Source organism: Lathamus discolor, chromosome 1, assembly GCF_037157495.1.
Source record: "Lathamus discolor isolate bLatDis1 chromosome 1, bLatDis1.hap1, whole genome shotgun sequence".
NCBI lineage: Eukaryota > Metazoa > Chordata > Aves > Psittaciformes > Psittacidae > Lathamus > Lathamus discolor.
Window position 1 is genome coordinate 147793043 of NC_088884.1, and position 17368 is coordinate 147810410.

Below are 17368 nucleotides of genomic sequence, written 5' to 3' on the forward strand. Positions count from 1 at the left end.
TGTAGTAGAAGGTTTAACAAGACTTTATACCAAAGTAGTGCAGCAGTGAAAATTACCAGATGAATAACAGTAATGGGAAGAACACATAAGAATATTTTTTTCTAATTTGTCTTCCAAACTGAACCAAAGATACTCATAACACACAATTCTGATCTTCTGTTACACTTCTGATCTGAGATCACAAAGAATTTTCAACCTTTCAGTGACCTCAGTAAAACCAGAACTAAAACACACGTAGACTGAAGGATAGCAAGAAGCTGAACCAGAAAAGAGCTCTGAAAGTTATGAAAAAGATTCAAAAGAGATTACTTTTGAGGACCATACTTTTACCTCACTTTATTTTCTGAATGAGTAGAAAACTTAAAAATGTTTAAAAAATTAAGAATATGACGTTAGAGATTTTAACTGTATTCCTCCCTTTTTCTCATTGGCATATTCTGTTTATCTTTGTAGCAGGTTTTGAATTTTCAAATCAGAGTATCATAGAATTGTTCGGGTTGGAAGCCAAAAGCCTATGCAATAGACTTATTATGTTAATATTTTCCATGTAGTCCTCACCAGCACAACAAAAAAGAAAAAAAGAAAAACAACAACAAAACAACCTGTATTAAAATGTCTGCATGAAGAGTAAGACATACCAGTGCAGCCTTTAAGACTGGAACTAGACGAGGCAATAAGGGAATTGCTTTTTCAGTAGCACCATCAACCATAAGTAATTCTTTAAAACCCTCCTTTGAAACAAACGTATAGGGGTGTTTTGTCTCTCTCAGACCCTGTTGCAAATGTAAAACATGTTTGCTTAACAGCGAGTCTTCTTTTAAACAAAAACACAATTAAGAAGTTGCACATACCAGCAAGATGTTTAGATTTTATTACATCACTTCAAAACATGAAGTACGCTAACCCCACCATGTGGAGCCACTGCAACTTTGCTCAGAGAATATTCTTAACTAAAGAACTACAAATGGCAATGTTCTTGCCCATCTTCATTCATACAAGATCCTCACAATTATTTTTTTTTTTTTTTGTACTTCCCTAGGAGGTGAGTCTGAGATAGCTTGCCTAACTTGTTACAAAGTGCCATTTTCAATTAGGAAATCCTGCATCCCTAACTCTGCAAGAAAATTGAGTTTACCTCTGCCAATGTCACAAGAAGAGGATCAAAGGGAACAGTTTCAGGAAGGCATTCCCATTGCAGTCTGTGCTTTACTGATCCATGCACTAACCTATATAAAAAATAAATTATTAACAAATTAACATATAATAATATATAATTTACTGCTAACACTATTGACTTTTAATACATCACAAATTGGTTTGCAATATTACTAAAATTTTATATACACAATTTCAATACATCCTTAGTGAAATGGATAATGGTATTTAACACTGCAATTATTATTATTTCCAAATATGGCGGTTTTCAAAATTCTGCTGCCAATCACATAGAAATCAGAAAAAAACAGTATAAAATTCATAGATGCCTCTCATAATGACACAGAAGATGCTCTCCTTGCAAAGTCACTTATTTTGATAAATATAAATAAACATTTTCCTCAAATAACAATTGGTAAGTGAAGTCAATTGAAACTAAAAGAAAATCACATTTGAATCCATTAGTTACTCCTAAGATACATAAAATACTGTGTATTAATGACTATTTTATACATGTATATTCATGCATTAATGATTACTTGATTTTTTTGTTATGTAATTTTGCATCCACTTGCAAAACACTAAAGTGCTTATTGACTAGGCAAATATATAATGAACAAAAGTAACTTAAAGAACCACAAACTATTAATTGCTAGTAGTTTTGTTAATGTAATATTGCTGACAACTACAGAATTCAAACATTCAAGAAATGTTATTATACTACTCCAGACAAAAAAGACTGCAAGATGTCTACTTACTAAAGTGGCACGTATTCTATTGTCTTTGTTAGTAGGGAGAAGTAAACACCATTATCCGAAGAAATAAACTTCTTTCATGAAAGAGCTTTAGCAAACCTGCAAATACCTAGCTGCACTTTTAAAAAATAGCTTTGGTATTAACGCACAACATAAGAAAAAAAAACAAGAACCACAAGAAGACAATTTCAAAGACATGGAAAATTGCTCTCTGTTCTGAAAAGGGATATGTATCAAAAATCTTTTCGGAAATGAATGGAATCAAACAGCCTAACTAAAAGATCAAACATGAATAGATGTATTTCAATCTGTGTAATTCTACCTAACCATCATATACTTAGTAAAAAAATAAACGACAGCCTACCCACCTGCACGGAATGCCACCTTTAGCGTATATAGCAGCAAATGCAGTAGTTGGTCGAGAATAAGCACCAAACTTTAAGAACAGAAAAATAAAAAAAGCATTATTTATTAATAACAATGCTTGATAACTCTTACGAATATGTTACAACTCCAGTTTACAAAGAGAAGGAACTTAGTCATATGATTCTAAAACTAATAAAATACCCCAACCCTGCAGCTATGGGGGTGGAGAACATATTGCTACATTTACCAGAAAACTGCTTTTCAGAAGGCTAGGAAGTTGAGAAAATTAGTAAATAATGTGGGATCAGGGTTTTCCTACTGGAATACCCAGTACTTCTGTTATCTCTTGCAAATCTTAACTCAGAAATCTTATGGGTTCTCTCCTTAATTGATTAAGGACGTCCCACTTTCCTGATGCTCTTATTGTTGTTATATTGGTAACATGCAGAAGGCATGAACTCCAGTTCCATCTTAGAATCATAGAATAGAATCATAGAATAGTTAGGGTTGGAAAGGAGCTCAAGATCATCTAGTTCCAACCCCCCTGCCATGGGCAGGGACACCTCACACTAAACCATCCCAGGGATGGGGCATTCACAACCTCCCTGGGCAACCGATTCCAGTGCCTCACCACCCTAACAGGAAAGAATTTCCTCCTTATATCCAATCTAAACTTCCCCTGTTTAAGTTTTAACCCGTTACCCCTTGTCCTGTCATCACTACAGTCCCTGACGAAGAGTCCCTCCCCAGCATCCCTATAGGCCCCCTTCAGGTACTGGAAGGCTGCTATGAGGTCTCCACACAGCCTTCCCTTCTCCAAGCTGAACAGCCCCAACTTCCTCAGCCTATCTTCATATGGGAGGTACTCCAGTCCCCTGATCATCCTCGTGGCCCAAGTAGAGACAAAAGGACAAGGTGGAAAGATGTGGGAGAAATTCCAAATGTTGGGTTAGACAGTATAAGGTCACTAGAAATCAGCAGCAAGGTTCACACTGGCTGAGAATCTAGGAAAGACTCACTGGAGAAGGAAACTAGCAGCTTCACAGGAGGAAAGCCTATCCAAATTTGGCTTTTTATCACCTACATCCTTCTTATATATATGAAATATGATATTATTTGTTAGCATGATCATTCAATTTTCAGATCAAACACCTTCCTTGCAAGTCTTACGTGAATAAATAACTCCTTTCATCCTTCTCCTGAGAACCCAAATTCTTCCCAAAGTATTACATATTCATAGTACTTGCAAGTTTCAAGTGATGCTCTATTTTGCTAGATTTTATGAGTTCTTGATGATCATCAAGATGATACCTGATTCTTGGTTTTGTTGCGTAATTGGAATTAGCTCCTGTAAAGTAGCAGGTGTCAAAATTTATAACTATACCAAATGAACTCCAACGCTTTTTAACAATTAGTTCTAAATCTCTTTTCTGGGCAAAAGTACACATAAAATAAAAATGTCACCATCCATGCCACAATTGTACCAAGCCCCCTTTTCCCCTTCTTTAAAAAAAGTAATAAACGTATTTACTCCTCAGGTCTTTATGCTTAGATATTAGGGAATGTATGATTAATAACAAAAGTTTAGTTTAAATTTATACAACAGGACCAGAAAAAGAATATCCTGCATGTATTTCATAAAGTAATGAAATTTCTTCTGACAGGAGAACTGTTTAAAACAAACAGAAAACTCATCACCTATACTTCATCCCTGGCAGTGTTCAAGGCCAAGTTGGACAGACCCTTGCATGACATGCTCTAGTGTGAGGTGTCCCTGCCTATGGCAGGGAGATTGGAACCAGATAATCTTAAAATCCTTTCCAACCCAAAACATTCTATGATTCTATGATTTTATACATACCGGATCAATAGTTTTAGGATTCAGCTTGTCACTAGGCTTTGGTTTAGTTGCAGGCTGTGGAGAATGTGGCAAAGGAGACGTCTCGCTCTTCTGTACTGCAGTCTTTGGTTTTATTTGGATACCTGATGACATCCTAAAAACATTGCCTTCTAGAAAAGATAAAGATTAAAATCATATAATAATTAACATTCTTATATGACAGAGTGTCAAGTGTTAGAATCCCCAAACCTGAAGACTGACATGAACAATCAATCAAGAAAATCTCAGTAAGTGTACTAGAAAACAAATGCTTATTCTTACATATCTTATGCAGTACATGCAATAATTATGACAGTCTTGTCACTCCATCTGTCAAATACACACATTTCCTAATCCTCCCCTTTACTTCTGTACTTTGACACCTGCAGCAAAAGTGAAATCAGCTACAGTTTGATTTTAGGGTAGCCTACTGAAATCCCAGCAGTATTACGGTGCTCAGCAGAACAGCCAGGAGTGAAATAAGTTGGTTGCGTAAAGTTACAGCGGAGGACAGTAACAATCTGAGGAATGGCCAGGATGAAGGAATAAACGGAAGAGCAAGTGGATTCACAACACAAAAAACAAAGCAGAATCAGTAACACAAGAGAACAGAAATGTAAAGCAGCAAAGGAAGAACACAGGAAATTAATTCTAATTCATTCAGTAAGAAGAATTAAAAGTATTTTCTTAAAAAGAATGCAAAAAATAGCTTTCTGCATACATCCTTAAACACTGATTTAGGTATACATATCTTCTAAATGTTAACGCACCAGCTACAGGTGTTACTATATATGTTTGTAATTGGGTTAAAATGTCCCTAACAAAAGTAACAGACTACTGCCTTTTAACTTGCCAAGCCTGACGCTGATGAATAAACCTGGCAAGAGGTTTCCAAACGTTAATAAAATTATAAAATGTGAAAATGCTAGCTTTGAATATTGTTAATGTTCAGTAATTTATACTGCGGTGCAGTCTGGGTGGAAAAAAAGAAGTAGTAAATAAGAAATTATATTCCTTTAATAAACAAAAAATGACACTGTATAGAAATTAAAGGGAAGCCAATTAAATAATACACACAAACAAATATTGCCACAAGGATGATCATGGTGCTTGCCATCCAGCCATCACCTTTCCCAAGTTGATGACACCTGTTTTTGTCTACAACATGATTACATTCCAAACACTGTGATAAGGATGAACTAGAGTGGCTGATTTTTTTGCTATGCTGCTTCCACGCCCTCAGCTTTATAAGCCACCTGCCCTAATCTCTGCCAGAATCTTGTACATGCAGCCCTTGCTTAGCTTCTAATTCTTCCCTCCAAACAGAATTTCTAGTCAGGTACTAGGATTATTTCCAAATCTTTAGGATTATTTCTGGTAAGAAGTGATAAGGTCCCAGCACTTATGTTGTATGCTATGTCCTTATGACTTGCAAAAAAGAATTAAACGTGATGTCTGTTTTTACTGAATGTTGAAAAACAACATGCAATAATGATCACCATATTTGTTAAAATACAAAGAAAAACTAAAATTGAAAGGATAAATCGATACTTCTTGCTTGACTATTTGATCAGGACTAGTGACGTACATCAGTTCACCCACTGCACATCTTGTTTTCTTTTTCCTACTATGTTCATAATAATAATTTTCTACTGACAATCTTTTTAAAAGAAGAACTAACATACCACAATTAGACAATTAATTCTCTTCGGAGCATTAAAAAACTTACATGACACTTATGGGAACTGTTCTGCTTGTAAAGCACAGATCGTTAAACCCAGAAATAATCCGAAGCCCTAACAGATAAACAATAACATAGGAAGAAAATTTAATGATTTTGTAAGTGCCAGCTCATTATCACAAAACTCTAACCCCACTAGTGTTAGAAAACTCATTTTTATCTATCAGAAAAATAAGAATCAAAATGGCTTTACAGTATAAAAACACCAGATAAATTCTTGACATTAGCATTATATATCACAAAATAGTGCTATCAGTGTCAACCTTCTCAATGTACAATTGCTCATAATGCAGCCATCTTGCTATTAACAATGTTTTTTCTCAGAAAATTATTCAGAAGTAATTCAGATATATTCAAATTCTTTTCTTTTCCAAGAAGTAATCAAGATGCATGCCAACGACTTCACTAAGATTTTAAATAATGACAAAATATTGACGCATTTAAAGAGTTACCATCAGATAAAGTAAACAATAAAGGGCATGACAAAAGGCAGGAACAACGTTAGCCCTTTGGGACAAAAGACAGGAGTTGAGGACAGTGACAAGGGTTTTGTAAAAACTAAATTGAGACAACATGCCTATGTATTGGCAGAGGAGGAGGTGGCAGAGAGTGGAAAAAGGACTTTTCACAAGGAGGCCTTAGTCTTCAGGGCAAGATGAAAGTTCTTGTGTAGTCAAGAGCTGGGAGCACCACATGCATTTGTAGAGAGAGCAGAGAGCAGAAGTATAGTCTGAGTCAAACGACTATCACACCAGGTTTGATACAGAAGTGAACCATCCTACTGGCAGAGGACAGACTTCAAGCAAAGGACAGAAACCCTTGAACAGAAATAAAAAAGGCACCTTTAAAAGACGTCTTCCAAAGCAGGAAAAGCGCACCCTGGAGTTTGGGTTCTAGAAGTCACTTAAGAAAGGCAGAATGAAAGTAAGTAGGATTTTAAAGGTGAGGTTGTTCCCTTACCCCTGTGTCAGTTCTCCCGGAGCGCACCTAGGGCAGACAGAGAAAGAAGTAAGGGACATCAAGCACCTCCAAGATGCTTAAAAGGCAAAGCTCTGGCAGTCACCACAGAGCCGCAGGTCCGATCCTCTCCAAGGGACACCAAAAGACCCAGTGAGACGCGGGAGGCGCACCCCTCCCAGAGGGCACCACCGGCCCGGTGGGCAGCAGTATTCCCGATCCTTACGGCCCCTCCGAGGGCTCCCCGCGGGCCCGGCCTATCCCAGCCGCACGATACATAGACCTACGACGCTTCCTGCCGGTTGCCAGGGAAACTACGGGCCTCCGAGAGGCCAATCTTCCCCGGCAGGCCGCGCCCGCGGCGGAGGGGAGTAGCGGCGCTCAGCGGTGACCGAGCACGATGACCGGGGAGCTGATATGGCTGCGCCGGCGGCCTGTGGTTACCCCGGCGCCGTCCTGCCGTGCTGGGCGATGTCTGCCGGGGCAGCTCGGTTGCTAGGAAGTGCCAGGAGCTGGGGCACCGTCTTCAACTGATCAGAGTTCAGTACTTGCTGAAGAAAGGGCAAAAATTAGATAAAAAGGCTCCATATATGGTTGTGATTAGAATGCGTATGGTGCATTTCCAGGTGACATTGCCACTCATTTTTATCCACTACCCATTGGAAACGCAATTTGGGAAATACTTTATTTTCCTTTTATTTTTATGTGACAAAAATTTGGCTTTCAGGGACAGGGCGACATTCCCATTTGTGATCCTTTTTGTTCCAATAGTTAATTTTTACTTTCTGGTTGTTTGGGTTTTTTTTTCAGTTAACCCACTTGTATGGTACTGAAATCTCTTGTCATGAATACAGTGTTTATTCATGCAACATCACATCTGAATCTGGTAAATGACCTTTTGGTTAAAAGGGCCCAAATAATTATGAGAACGCTTCCTTGCTTTCTTCAAGAGATGGGTTTATTCTTTCATGCACACAACAATAAATCTCCATACAAGATACTTTCTTAGTTTGCTTGAATTGTGTGGGATACAACCTTTCCGCCACTGCATTCTTTCTCATTTATGTAATTTTTAACAAGAAATTGACTGGGACTAGAGAAGTGGATAAGAGAAACTTTTTGGTTTTCCACAAAAACCCAGAAGGGAATGCACTGACAGTGTTGAGAAGTAGTTGTCTACTATTTGAAAACTACCATTGGCATTAGAGTTTGGCGAATGCTGGCATTTCATAATTAGTTTCTCCAACATGAATAGTTCGTATCTGCCAGTAATGGGAAGTTGTAAGTGAGGACATTTGAAGAGTTAAAATAGGGCTGCATAATTAAATGCCTTTGGAATGCATTAGTGTAAGAGGCCTTTTGGAAATACAGAAGGAAAAAAAAATAATGCTGGAGAAGGGAAGAGTTAAAATTTGTTTCTAAGTATTTTTAACTAAACCCAACAGACATTACGGTACGTTCACAAAATTACTGTGTTGTTCCACAGTACTAAAGGCAATAGAGAATGTATGTCTTTTTTATCCATAAATTTTACAGGGTGGTAAATGATCTTAGAAAAATCCAGTAATTCTAAGGCAGACTGTGCAAGTCTTTGAAAATCAAACTACTAAGTACAGACCAGCATGATCATCTCCATAATAAAAGAACTGCTTTTCTGAGCAAGGTTTATATTTAGCTCAGTGGTTTAGTGTCATTTTATACATATATCTGATGTAGTTGCTTTGGGAGTGCAGAGCAGACTACAACTACATTCAAGCATGGAAGAAAGTAGTAGTACAATTCCTAAGTCAGTAGGAGGTATGAACTGCTGTGTTGCATGAAGCAAAATACCACTGATCAGCTCTGTGGGGTCAACAGCTCCCACTGAGTTCCTGGAGGCACAGAAATGGCTGGGTTGTAAAAGGATGAGTTAGACTCCAGCCTCTGTGCAAGAGCAGGGCTTAGTTCATAGTTCAATCAGTTTCCTGAAAAACGAAAAATAAAAGAGTGTTACGGTATGGTGATGTATATGGTACAACGGGGAGTCTTGCTGTACGTTTACTGTTGAATATACGGACTACACTGCTTGCCTTGCAATGAGAGGTGATGTGTTGCTGAATATTGTCATGGGGAATATGGGTCAAAATACTTGTATTAAAATGTGTTTGTTAAAATAAAATGCTTTTCATACTGTGTCCCACTATTTTGACAGTTGTAATAGGATCTAGTCTATGACATTTTAAACATATTTGGTGGATGGACAGTTTAGAAGGAAAAATACTGTAAGAACTATACTGTGTATAGTTCAACAAAACATGACCAACTTTAGCTTTTTGTCCATTGTGTTGATGCCACTTTGCAGTCTTAAATATGGTGTCATGAGCTGCTGTTATTATTCTAAACTTGTGTAGCATTAGCTCCAGTTATTGAGAGTTTCTCTATTATGTATTTTTTAGTTTGTTTAATTTAACTGCAGTAAGCCTCTCTGAATGATTGAAAATGAGTAAAAGACAAAAATATGAATAATTTGCAAGGAGTTTTTATCATTAAAAGAAATGTGGTCACTGACATGTACGTGAGTTGTGTTCAGGTGAGTATATATAAATTTGAAAATAAAAGCTAACTCTGCACTAATTAGTTTTTCATAATAACAATACTCAACCAACTTAAGTAGAACCAATGATTAGTTAATTATCCATTACTGCTGATAAAACCAATATGCAATTTGACTCCTTTTTTCATTAGTCACAGTTAAATAGTTAATTGCTTAGGGGGAGGAGAATTCAACAAGGCGAAATGAATTCTGAGGCTTATGAAATTAAAACTGAGGTTTACTGGGCTATGGCTAATTAATAGAATATCACATAAAACAGTCACGTGTTAGGTCTTTTTGTCTGAGCACACTTGTGTTTTTTTTAAGCTAATTTGTTTGGTATGGTTTAGGCTTGGCCTTTGGCCAGTTGCAATTGGGAAATGGTGGAGAGAATATTTCTTCACAAGTACAGACTTTTGGATGTGGAAGGAAGGGATTTGGTATTTGGATTTTTGTAATTTTTCTAAACCAAGTGCAATTTTAACCCCAGTTGGAGGCTAACAGCTCTTATAACCTAGTAAGAACAGTAAAATAACAAAATACATTTCCTCAACATATTTGGTAATCCTTTTTAATTTTTCCAGTAACTGAAAAGTCAGAAATTCTCACTGGTCTCTCAAAAAGTGCACATTTAAAACTCAAATCTCTAGGAGTGTTTTCCTAGATAGTCTTCAAACACCATTCCCCAGAGATTTTATTCTGACTTTACCACTCTGCATGCATTATAAATTGTACCCCATAAAAAGGAGCTATTTTACAGGGTTTGGCAATATATGTGAGCTACAGAATAGACTGTGGATACCTAGTTGTAGCTTTTAGGTTCCTCTGCAAAGATTTGGATGCTCCAGGGACTTTCATTGACAAGGCATTGTCAGAAATTGATAGACCTGTGAATGTTCCCTTATATCCTCAGTGAAAATTGATGAAAATAGTGCAGTTGAAGTATGCCAGATAACAATCCATAGATATTACTGGATTGCTTAATATTGCTTATTTTTTATTTTATTTTTTTTTTCCATAACACACTAGTAATTACTTGATCACCTATTATTAAGTGCTAAATTGCTCTAAGGATTTTGGATTAGCAGATCAAAGTCCTGTGGAAAATTTGCAGGCAAACTCCCAAGAACCAGACTGATCCAAGGAATACTTTCAGTTTTTCATATTGGTGAGTAACAAAAATGCATACAACCATGACACCCAAATTTAGGAACTTTTCATTACTTATGAAAGTAAGTGCTTACAGCATCTGTGCAGTTGTTTGGTTATACTTTTATTCATCTTGTACTTATGGCCATACAAAGCCAACATTCCTATCTCCTGTAGTTAGCTCGTACTGTCAGAAGCCAAAATAGACCACTTATACCCACATATCAATGAACTGTACTGCCTCAAAAATGAAATTAGGATTAAAATGAGATATATAAGGATTTGTTTGTTTTCTTTCTGATTCTTCTAAATTTTCATATTGCCATCAGTAATGGCAGTTCAGTTTGTTCTTTATTCTGGTGATGCCAATTGTTCAGGAAGAACAATTAATTCCATTGCCATCTCTCAGATGGTGGCACAATCACAGCTACTTCTGTAAAAGTACTTTGCTTATTTATGGAGAAAGATCCATTCCCACAGTCAAAAAAGTAACAGTTGGGAACCTATATTTCCTTGAATCACTGGATCTGAATCCAAGTTTTATGAGAGTTGATTTCCTGCCTCCCTGCTGTTCACTGGAATCTTGAGTCCTAATTTGTTTAAGGAGTCCTTACCACAAAATGTCTATAAGTAAACAACTAAGAACAAGACTCACAGAAAGTACCAAAGGTGAGCAGGCAGTGGCCAGCAGTAGCTCATGGGGAACATTAACGAGAAAGCTGCGGTTTCAGAGGAAAGTAGGTGCCAAGCCCTTGGGGGAAAGAAAAGAGGGAGTTGGGTATCTATCTGTGAATTCTTGTCTGGAGTTTACAGTGCTCAAAGTGCTCAAAGCTAACAAAAGGTTTTGGAAGCAGTGCTAGAGGGCTTACGGGGTTATGGAAAACTCAGGTTCAAAAATCTGCTTTTGCCTGATTTGGAGCATAGACTCAAACCCAGGCTCTCCTGCCTCCCAAACCTGAGGAATACAAGGTGGTATATCCAAGTGTTATTCTTGGCTGCTTTAGGATGTCTCTGATTGTCCCAGAGTACCAACTTTCATTAATTATGCTTTTGACCAAACAGGTGCAAGTACCTGTAGGTTGAAAAATACAGAGAGACTGTATCTGTGAGCATAGCAATCCTGAAAGATGAACTGGTACCAAGTGTCCCAGAAAATAGTAACAGGACTAGAAACAGCACGTTCTCTACATAAATCAGAATCTACCATTAAAAAATGGACAAGAATATTCAAGGGTAACTACTTTATTACAATTTTGTGTGCATTGAGAAATATTCTTCACTGTTTTATATTGCAGATAGTTTTGTATGATGAGTGCCACTCTACGCAAATAGAAGAGCAAGTAAGCTGGCCTTTCTCTCCACCACCCCCCCCCCCCCCCACCCCACCCCCCCCCGAGAATGCCATTATTCTCTTCCTGCTGATTTTTGTGAAGCTGGAATTTGCTTTTAGGCATACAAGAAAGTTTTCATGGGATAATGTTCTTTAAATGCAAGACAGACATGCATGGGCTTTAACTGTGCTCACCAAATGACTTTATAATTGTTTGAAAATAAAATCTTTCTACTAAATTTCTAAAGAAGGATAATCATAATATAAATTCTAGTTAACAAAATAATTAAGCAAAGGTTGAAAACTTGCAGCTGATTGTTAGGGTGCTGCTATGAGAGCTGGCCGACATGTTTTTCCTATCAGGGCTGCATAATAAAAAACAGTACAACTAAAAACCTTTGAGGCACACTCTGCAGTTTTCTATTTTCCCACTTGGTGGCAATCATTCACTGTGGTGCCTTCCTGTTTCTGCGGTTTCTCTGGGAAAGCTAGTGCTCTGTGTTCTGCAGTCCCTCGGTTTGGTAAAAGAAACAAGCGAAACCCCAAAGTTTTCTGTTACTTCAAATATCAAGGTTGGCAAAATAAAAGAGTTTGTTACGTGGAAATGGAAGTATTCCATACTTCAGTTGTCAGAGAAATTGTGTTCTTTGTTAGGAAACCTTTTACTGTTCTTTTTTAGGGCATGGATCCGTAGTGGTATATAAAGCATTGATTAAGAGCAAGTCTACTGGGCTTTATAGGCCTGTACAGAATGAGGTAAACAATAGTAAATACGAAAAAGTCGCCTATGAGTTAAGAAGGCATCACAAGAGTGCTTATTTTTTAGTTGGTTTTCCTTTTCTCACCCCCCCCCCCCCCCCCCCCCCAACAGCAGGAATAAATCCATGTATTTAGGACTTCTTGGTCTACAGCGAACATAATGGGGCGGAGGTGTTGTTGCCCAGGCTAACCAAAAATATTTCTGCAGAAGCTGTAGCTGGGCACAGTGTCGTCTTTTATAACATTAACAGATCTTTCAGCTTTTCCCTGAGTCCAGGAGGTTCCTTTTGGTGGATCAGACATAGAGGTGAGCTGCAGCAAGAGCATCAGGCTGTGTTCTGAGGCACACACAGCTTGGATGTACTGCCTCACAAAAGCATTTGATGTCCTCCACACACCAAGCACAGCAGGTACTTGAGATAACAAGTCCAGGGATGGTAAGAATAAATATGTTTTTTATGATATAGCAAAGGCTTGAAAGACAGACTTAAGGTTCGCAGAACTCAATTCAAGTTCATGGCTGAGGACTGGTAACAGCCTATGAGTGTTGGCTATAGTGATGGTGATAAGGATGAGAGTTGTGGTAATATAGATAGAATCAAAGGTGGTGGTGGTAGTTACTCTTTTCAGAAAGTGGTGTAGCAACAGCCCACAAGCCCCTCTGTTCCTGCCCACACAGGAGTGGGGTAGTAATGCTGTACTGCTGTCACTTTCTCTACTGGATTTCAGAGGAAGAGGAATTCAGACTCTGTAAAACAAACAGACAAACACACCAGGAAAAAGAAGCAAAAAGTAGAAAAATAATGCCTTTCTAGGAAAGGGTGGTGGAAGTTGGGGGAGGAAAAGGAGCAGTGCACTGGGGTTGCAGAGGAAGGGGCGGGGGGGGATTAAAACTGAGGATATCAGGAGGGAACCACAAGCAGAGCACGGCATGATCATGACTTTTAGACTTCTATTCATGGATTCTAGTTCCTGTAATTCAGACATAATTTTGGTTTTCCACAGTTTAACTTTCTGTATGCAAAGAGACCTGGAAAGAGAAACTAGAGGGGTATTGGCGGGGCAGGAGCTTTTGCTATATTCCTCATCATAGTACACTTCCGTAGTCTTTATTTGAAATAGCAGAATATAAGCGTGTATATTTTTAAGAAAGGAAAAGGAAAGAATGGGAAGGGTAAAGGTAGGGAATGAGTACCTCACTGCACTGCTGTGCTGCAGACTGCACTGCTGTCACTGAATGCTAACATCATCCCACGTGTTTGGGTTGGCTGGTGAAACTCATGTGCTGATGTCTCTGTGGAAGGTGCTGCAGCATGTGGGACTAATCTCAAGAGCAGGTTGAAAAGAGTAGTGTGGTTGTAAGAGAGGCTGGGAATGTGATGACCTGGAAATTTGGTAGTCTCTGTAGGATAAAATCTAATAGTTATGTAGTATGGGATGCAAAAGAGGAAGCTTACTGAGCCTGTCTGGTACAGGTATTTGCCATGAGGCAAGTGACCAGTGTATCATTTATCAGCTTTGAGTTTTGAAAGGTAATTAAGTTCACAAGAGAACTGTGTATTAAAAAAAAACTACTATGAACTTGCCACCTCACCAAAAAATCATTTTAAAAGTACTGTGTGTTCTAACTGAAAGAATTTCGTTGAACACTGGGTCAGGTCAAAGATTAAGAGATCAGTGTCCTGTAGTTAAGTGTTCCATCTGAGACGACCAAAGAGGGTGCCTGCAGAAGCCTATGTGAACCATAGCAACTGTACATTAAATTTCCCTTGAGTATTCTCCCAGCTTTCAGCCATTTGCCATTCAGGAACATCCTGAGCCAGGGATGACTGCTGCATATTCAGTAATCTTCAATGGATTTCTCTCATCTGGATTTCTCCTGTTGAACCTCGGGAGACTATTAGTATTCACAGTAGCCAGTGACAAGTTGTCTCATGGCTCACACTCACCTTTTCATGTTGGTTGTGAATTTGCTACCTGCTAGCTCTAAGTCTTATCAAACAGTGCTTCTGCTCAGGTTTTTTCAAGGTTAAAGCAAGAATAGGAAAAGTTTATGTCATTCCACAGGTTGTTTTTTGACTAGTTAATGAAAAATATGGTGTCACTTCCCAGATTCTCAGTACCCTCCCTTTGTTCCTAAAGTCCCAAACTTCTTTAGGATTTAACTTTTCTAGACATTCTGTAAAATTACAATTTGTTTAATTATAACAGTTTTTCTATTCAGTAATGTAAAGCAGCTCATTCTGTAGTGGGCCAGTGTGTGCTTTGTAACTGTCAGATGGCTCACACTGTGTATAGAAATTTTACAACACATAGAAGACCTCAAGGTGTTCTCTCCTGTTATCCTCATTCTTTTGCTGTTTATTTTGCTTATTTGCTTCTTTTGCTCATCTTGAAATAGATAGAATTTTTGGACAGGCCACTCTAGTCTGTTCGCTGTTCCAGCCCCACCTCTCACATGCTTTTATCAGTCACTGTAGGTGTAAGTTTCTATCCACAAAAGTGAAAATGGCACCATTTTCATTGCCAGCCCAATCTCATAAGTTCAGTATTCCACTGAAAATATTAGTGAAATATATTCTTGAGAGCAATGTAGTATTATTCCATCCTGTTTGTCTATTCACTTTATTTAGCATACTAAGAATGCGCTTCTAAAATGATCCTGTAAGTTATAGTGTGGTATTCAGTCTTGCAAACTGTTAACAGTGTTCTAAAGACGATTCAGTAAATAATAGTGGTATTATTATTCATGTGGAAAGTGAAGCAATCAGTGAGGGATGAACAATGGTAAATATGCAGGTGTCCTTGCACAGTCACAAAAGGACTGTATCTGTTAGGGCAGATATTGTGTGCATTCCCCAAGTAGTGAAGAAAAGCAGTGTGGGGGGGAGGTTAGGTCACCAGTTGGAGGTTTTTTGTTTGTTTGGTTGGTTTTGTTTATTCTGACTAGCTACATTCTTGTTTGTGTAAGTGTTTTAATGCTTTGTGATTTTTGCTGAGTATTAATTATCTATCAAGGGCAAGGAGTGCCACATTGTGGGGAGTGAAGGCAATAAGATTTGCATGAAAAAGAGTTTGGGAATGAGCTCTGAGGCCTTGTGCTTTGACAAGCCCTAGAGTGATGAGTTGGAATGTTGAAGGACAGAGAAGGTAAACAAGCAAGCCTTGAGAAGATGGGCCAGGATGTAGTTGTGGCAGGAATCTCAGTTGGAGGCCAGAGGACGTGGGGATTGTGAGAGGGTCTGCAATGTTGTGATTGGACTATTTACCTGCAGAGTTTTACAGGGACCAATGAGACTGTTGTATGTATGTGCAGGTTGGGAAAGTACCGAACAGGGGGATAAAAAGGGCTTGGTGGTAATAAACGAGGATTTGAGTCTCTACATCAACTTGAGCCTGTGTCGTGAAATGCCACACCACATAAGTGTTTTTTTCAGCATGTGTATTATTTCTTTGACTCAAATAATAATAATATTATTTACACCATCCTTCTCCACCAAAGTGCAAATTTGCACTCGGTTTTATGATATAGCTTTGAATAGTGACAGTGGCAGTTAGGAATTTATTCAATAATTTATTCTTAAATTGAAGAGGTAATATTTAAACCTGCTCTTTGATTTCTGTTGTTGACCTGATCTATTACTTACAACAATATTTTGCATCCTAGCCATGAATGTTGTACTTCATAGGGTACATGTATGAGTAGTGTAGTCTATTAGTAGTCCAGTAGTGTATTTCACTATTGGACACTGGACCATGTCAAAAGGAAAACCAAAAAGATTAATCCACTGCTTTGACAAGCTCCGGGTATTTTATTCTTTAGCTGAATCTCATAGTTGATACAAACTTATCTAGGTATTCTAGTTTTGATGTGTGTGCTTTTTAAAATCTGCTTATATAACTTCCTTCAGTTTTATGGGTTCAAATACAATTGTCTGGAGTGCTGTTTCCTCACCACTAATCAGAGCAAAACCTGAGAGCTGGGTCCCGAGTGTCAGCTGTGCCGGGGAGCTTGTGAAACTAGGTATAGAGCAAGTACAAATGTAGTACTGCTTCCAGAGCCAGCATGGGCCCAGAAGCAGTGTGTGCCTATGCCATGCAGAGCAGGGGCTGTGGCGTTAATAAGACCTGTGGACTCGTGCCAGCAGCTACCACACTGAACCCCTGGACCTGAAAGGATAGCAAGAAAACTGCATGGCGCCTTACAGTCAGCAAGAAGCCGTAAGAGTTCATTAGCTCTCATCAAGGTCTGACTGGGCTTATTAACTGCAGCTCAGCACTGCATTTCTCCAGTTCCTGGTGTGGTGGCTATAGGTACCAGAAGTCTTTTCTGCAATCTGAAAGATCAATAGTTATTTTAATAAGAGAGAATTCTTATGTTCAGAAGACCCTGAGATATTTCAGACTTAAAATCACACTGTGTAGTGATGAGGGTTTCCCAAATTAGTTCCAGCTGAGCTGGTATGTCTACACAGCAAAACCTGGCTCCTTTCACAGAGCTTTCTGCTAATCCCTACAGCAGTATATATGCATTTCTGTGACCCTGCCCCAGCACAATTCACCCCTCTTCTCAGTTGTGCTCAGTTTTGAGATTTGTGAAATTCTGCACAATGCCCTATTTCCCCATGTGCTTGGTTGCTGCATTAAGAACAAAAAGAAGTGATATATGAAGATACTATTATTGCTAACTAAATTGTGAGCGGTT

The 17368-nt window shown here is 38.4% G+C and overlaps 1 protein-coding gene across 6 annotated transcripts in view; it reads right to left on the reverse strand.

Annotated features, from left to right (window-relative positions):
* PACRGL (parkin coregulated like) overlaps positions 1-7161 on the reverse strand; it is a 33364-nt gene extending 26203 nt beyond the window's left edge. For 3 of the 6 annotated variants that reach the window (XR_010616832.1, XR_010616833.1, XM_065699792.1), the window contains exons 1-6: positions 6857-7161; positions 5885-5951; positions 4138-4286; positions 2279-2346; positions 1136-1226; positions 639-773 (exon numbers count right to left, since the gene is read on the reverse strand). Coding sequence is in view for 4 of the 6 variants with exons in the window: in XM_065699792.1 (XP_065555864.1) it covers positions 639-773; positions 1136-1226; positions 2279-2346; positions 4138-4269 (426 nt within the window). In the remaining 2 variants the exon portion in view is untranslated. The remainder of the gene's footprint in view (positions 1-638; positions 774-1135; positions 1227-2278; positions 2347-4137; positions 4287-5884; positions 5952-6856) is intronic. The other 3 variants (XM_065699809.1, XM_065699829.1, XM_065699819.1) reach the window with 3 other exon arrangements.
* Positions 7162-17368: the final 10207 nt, after the last annotated feature.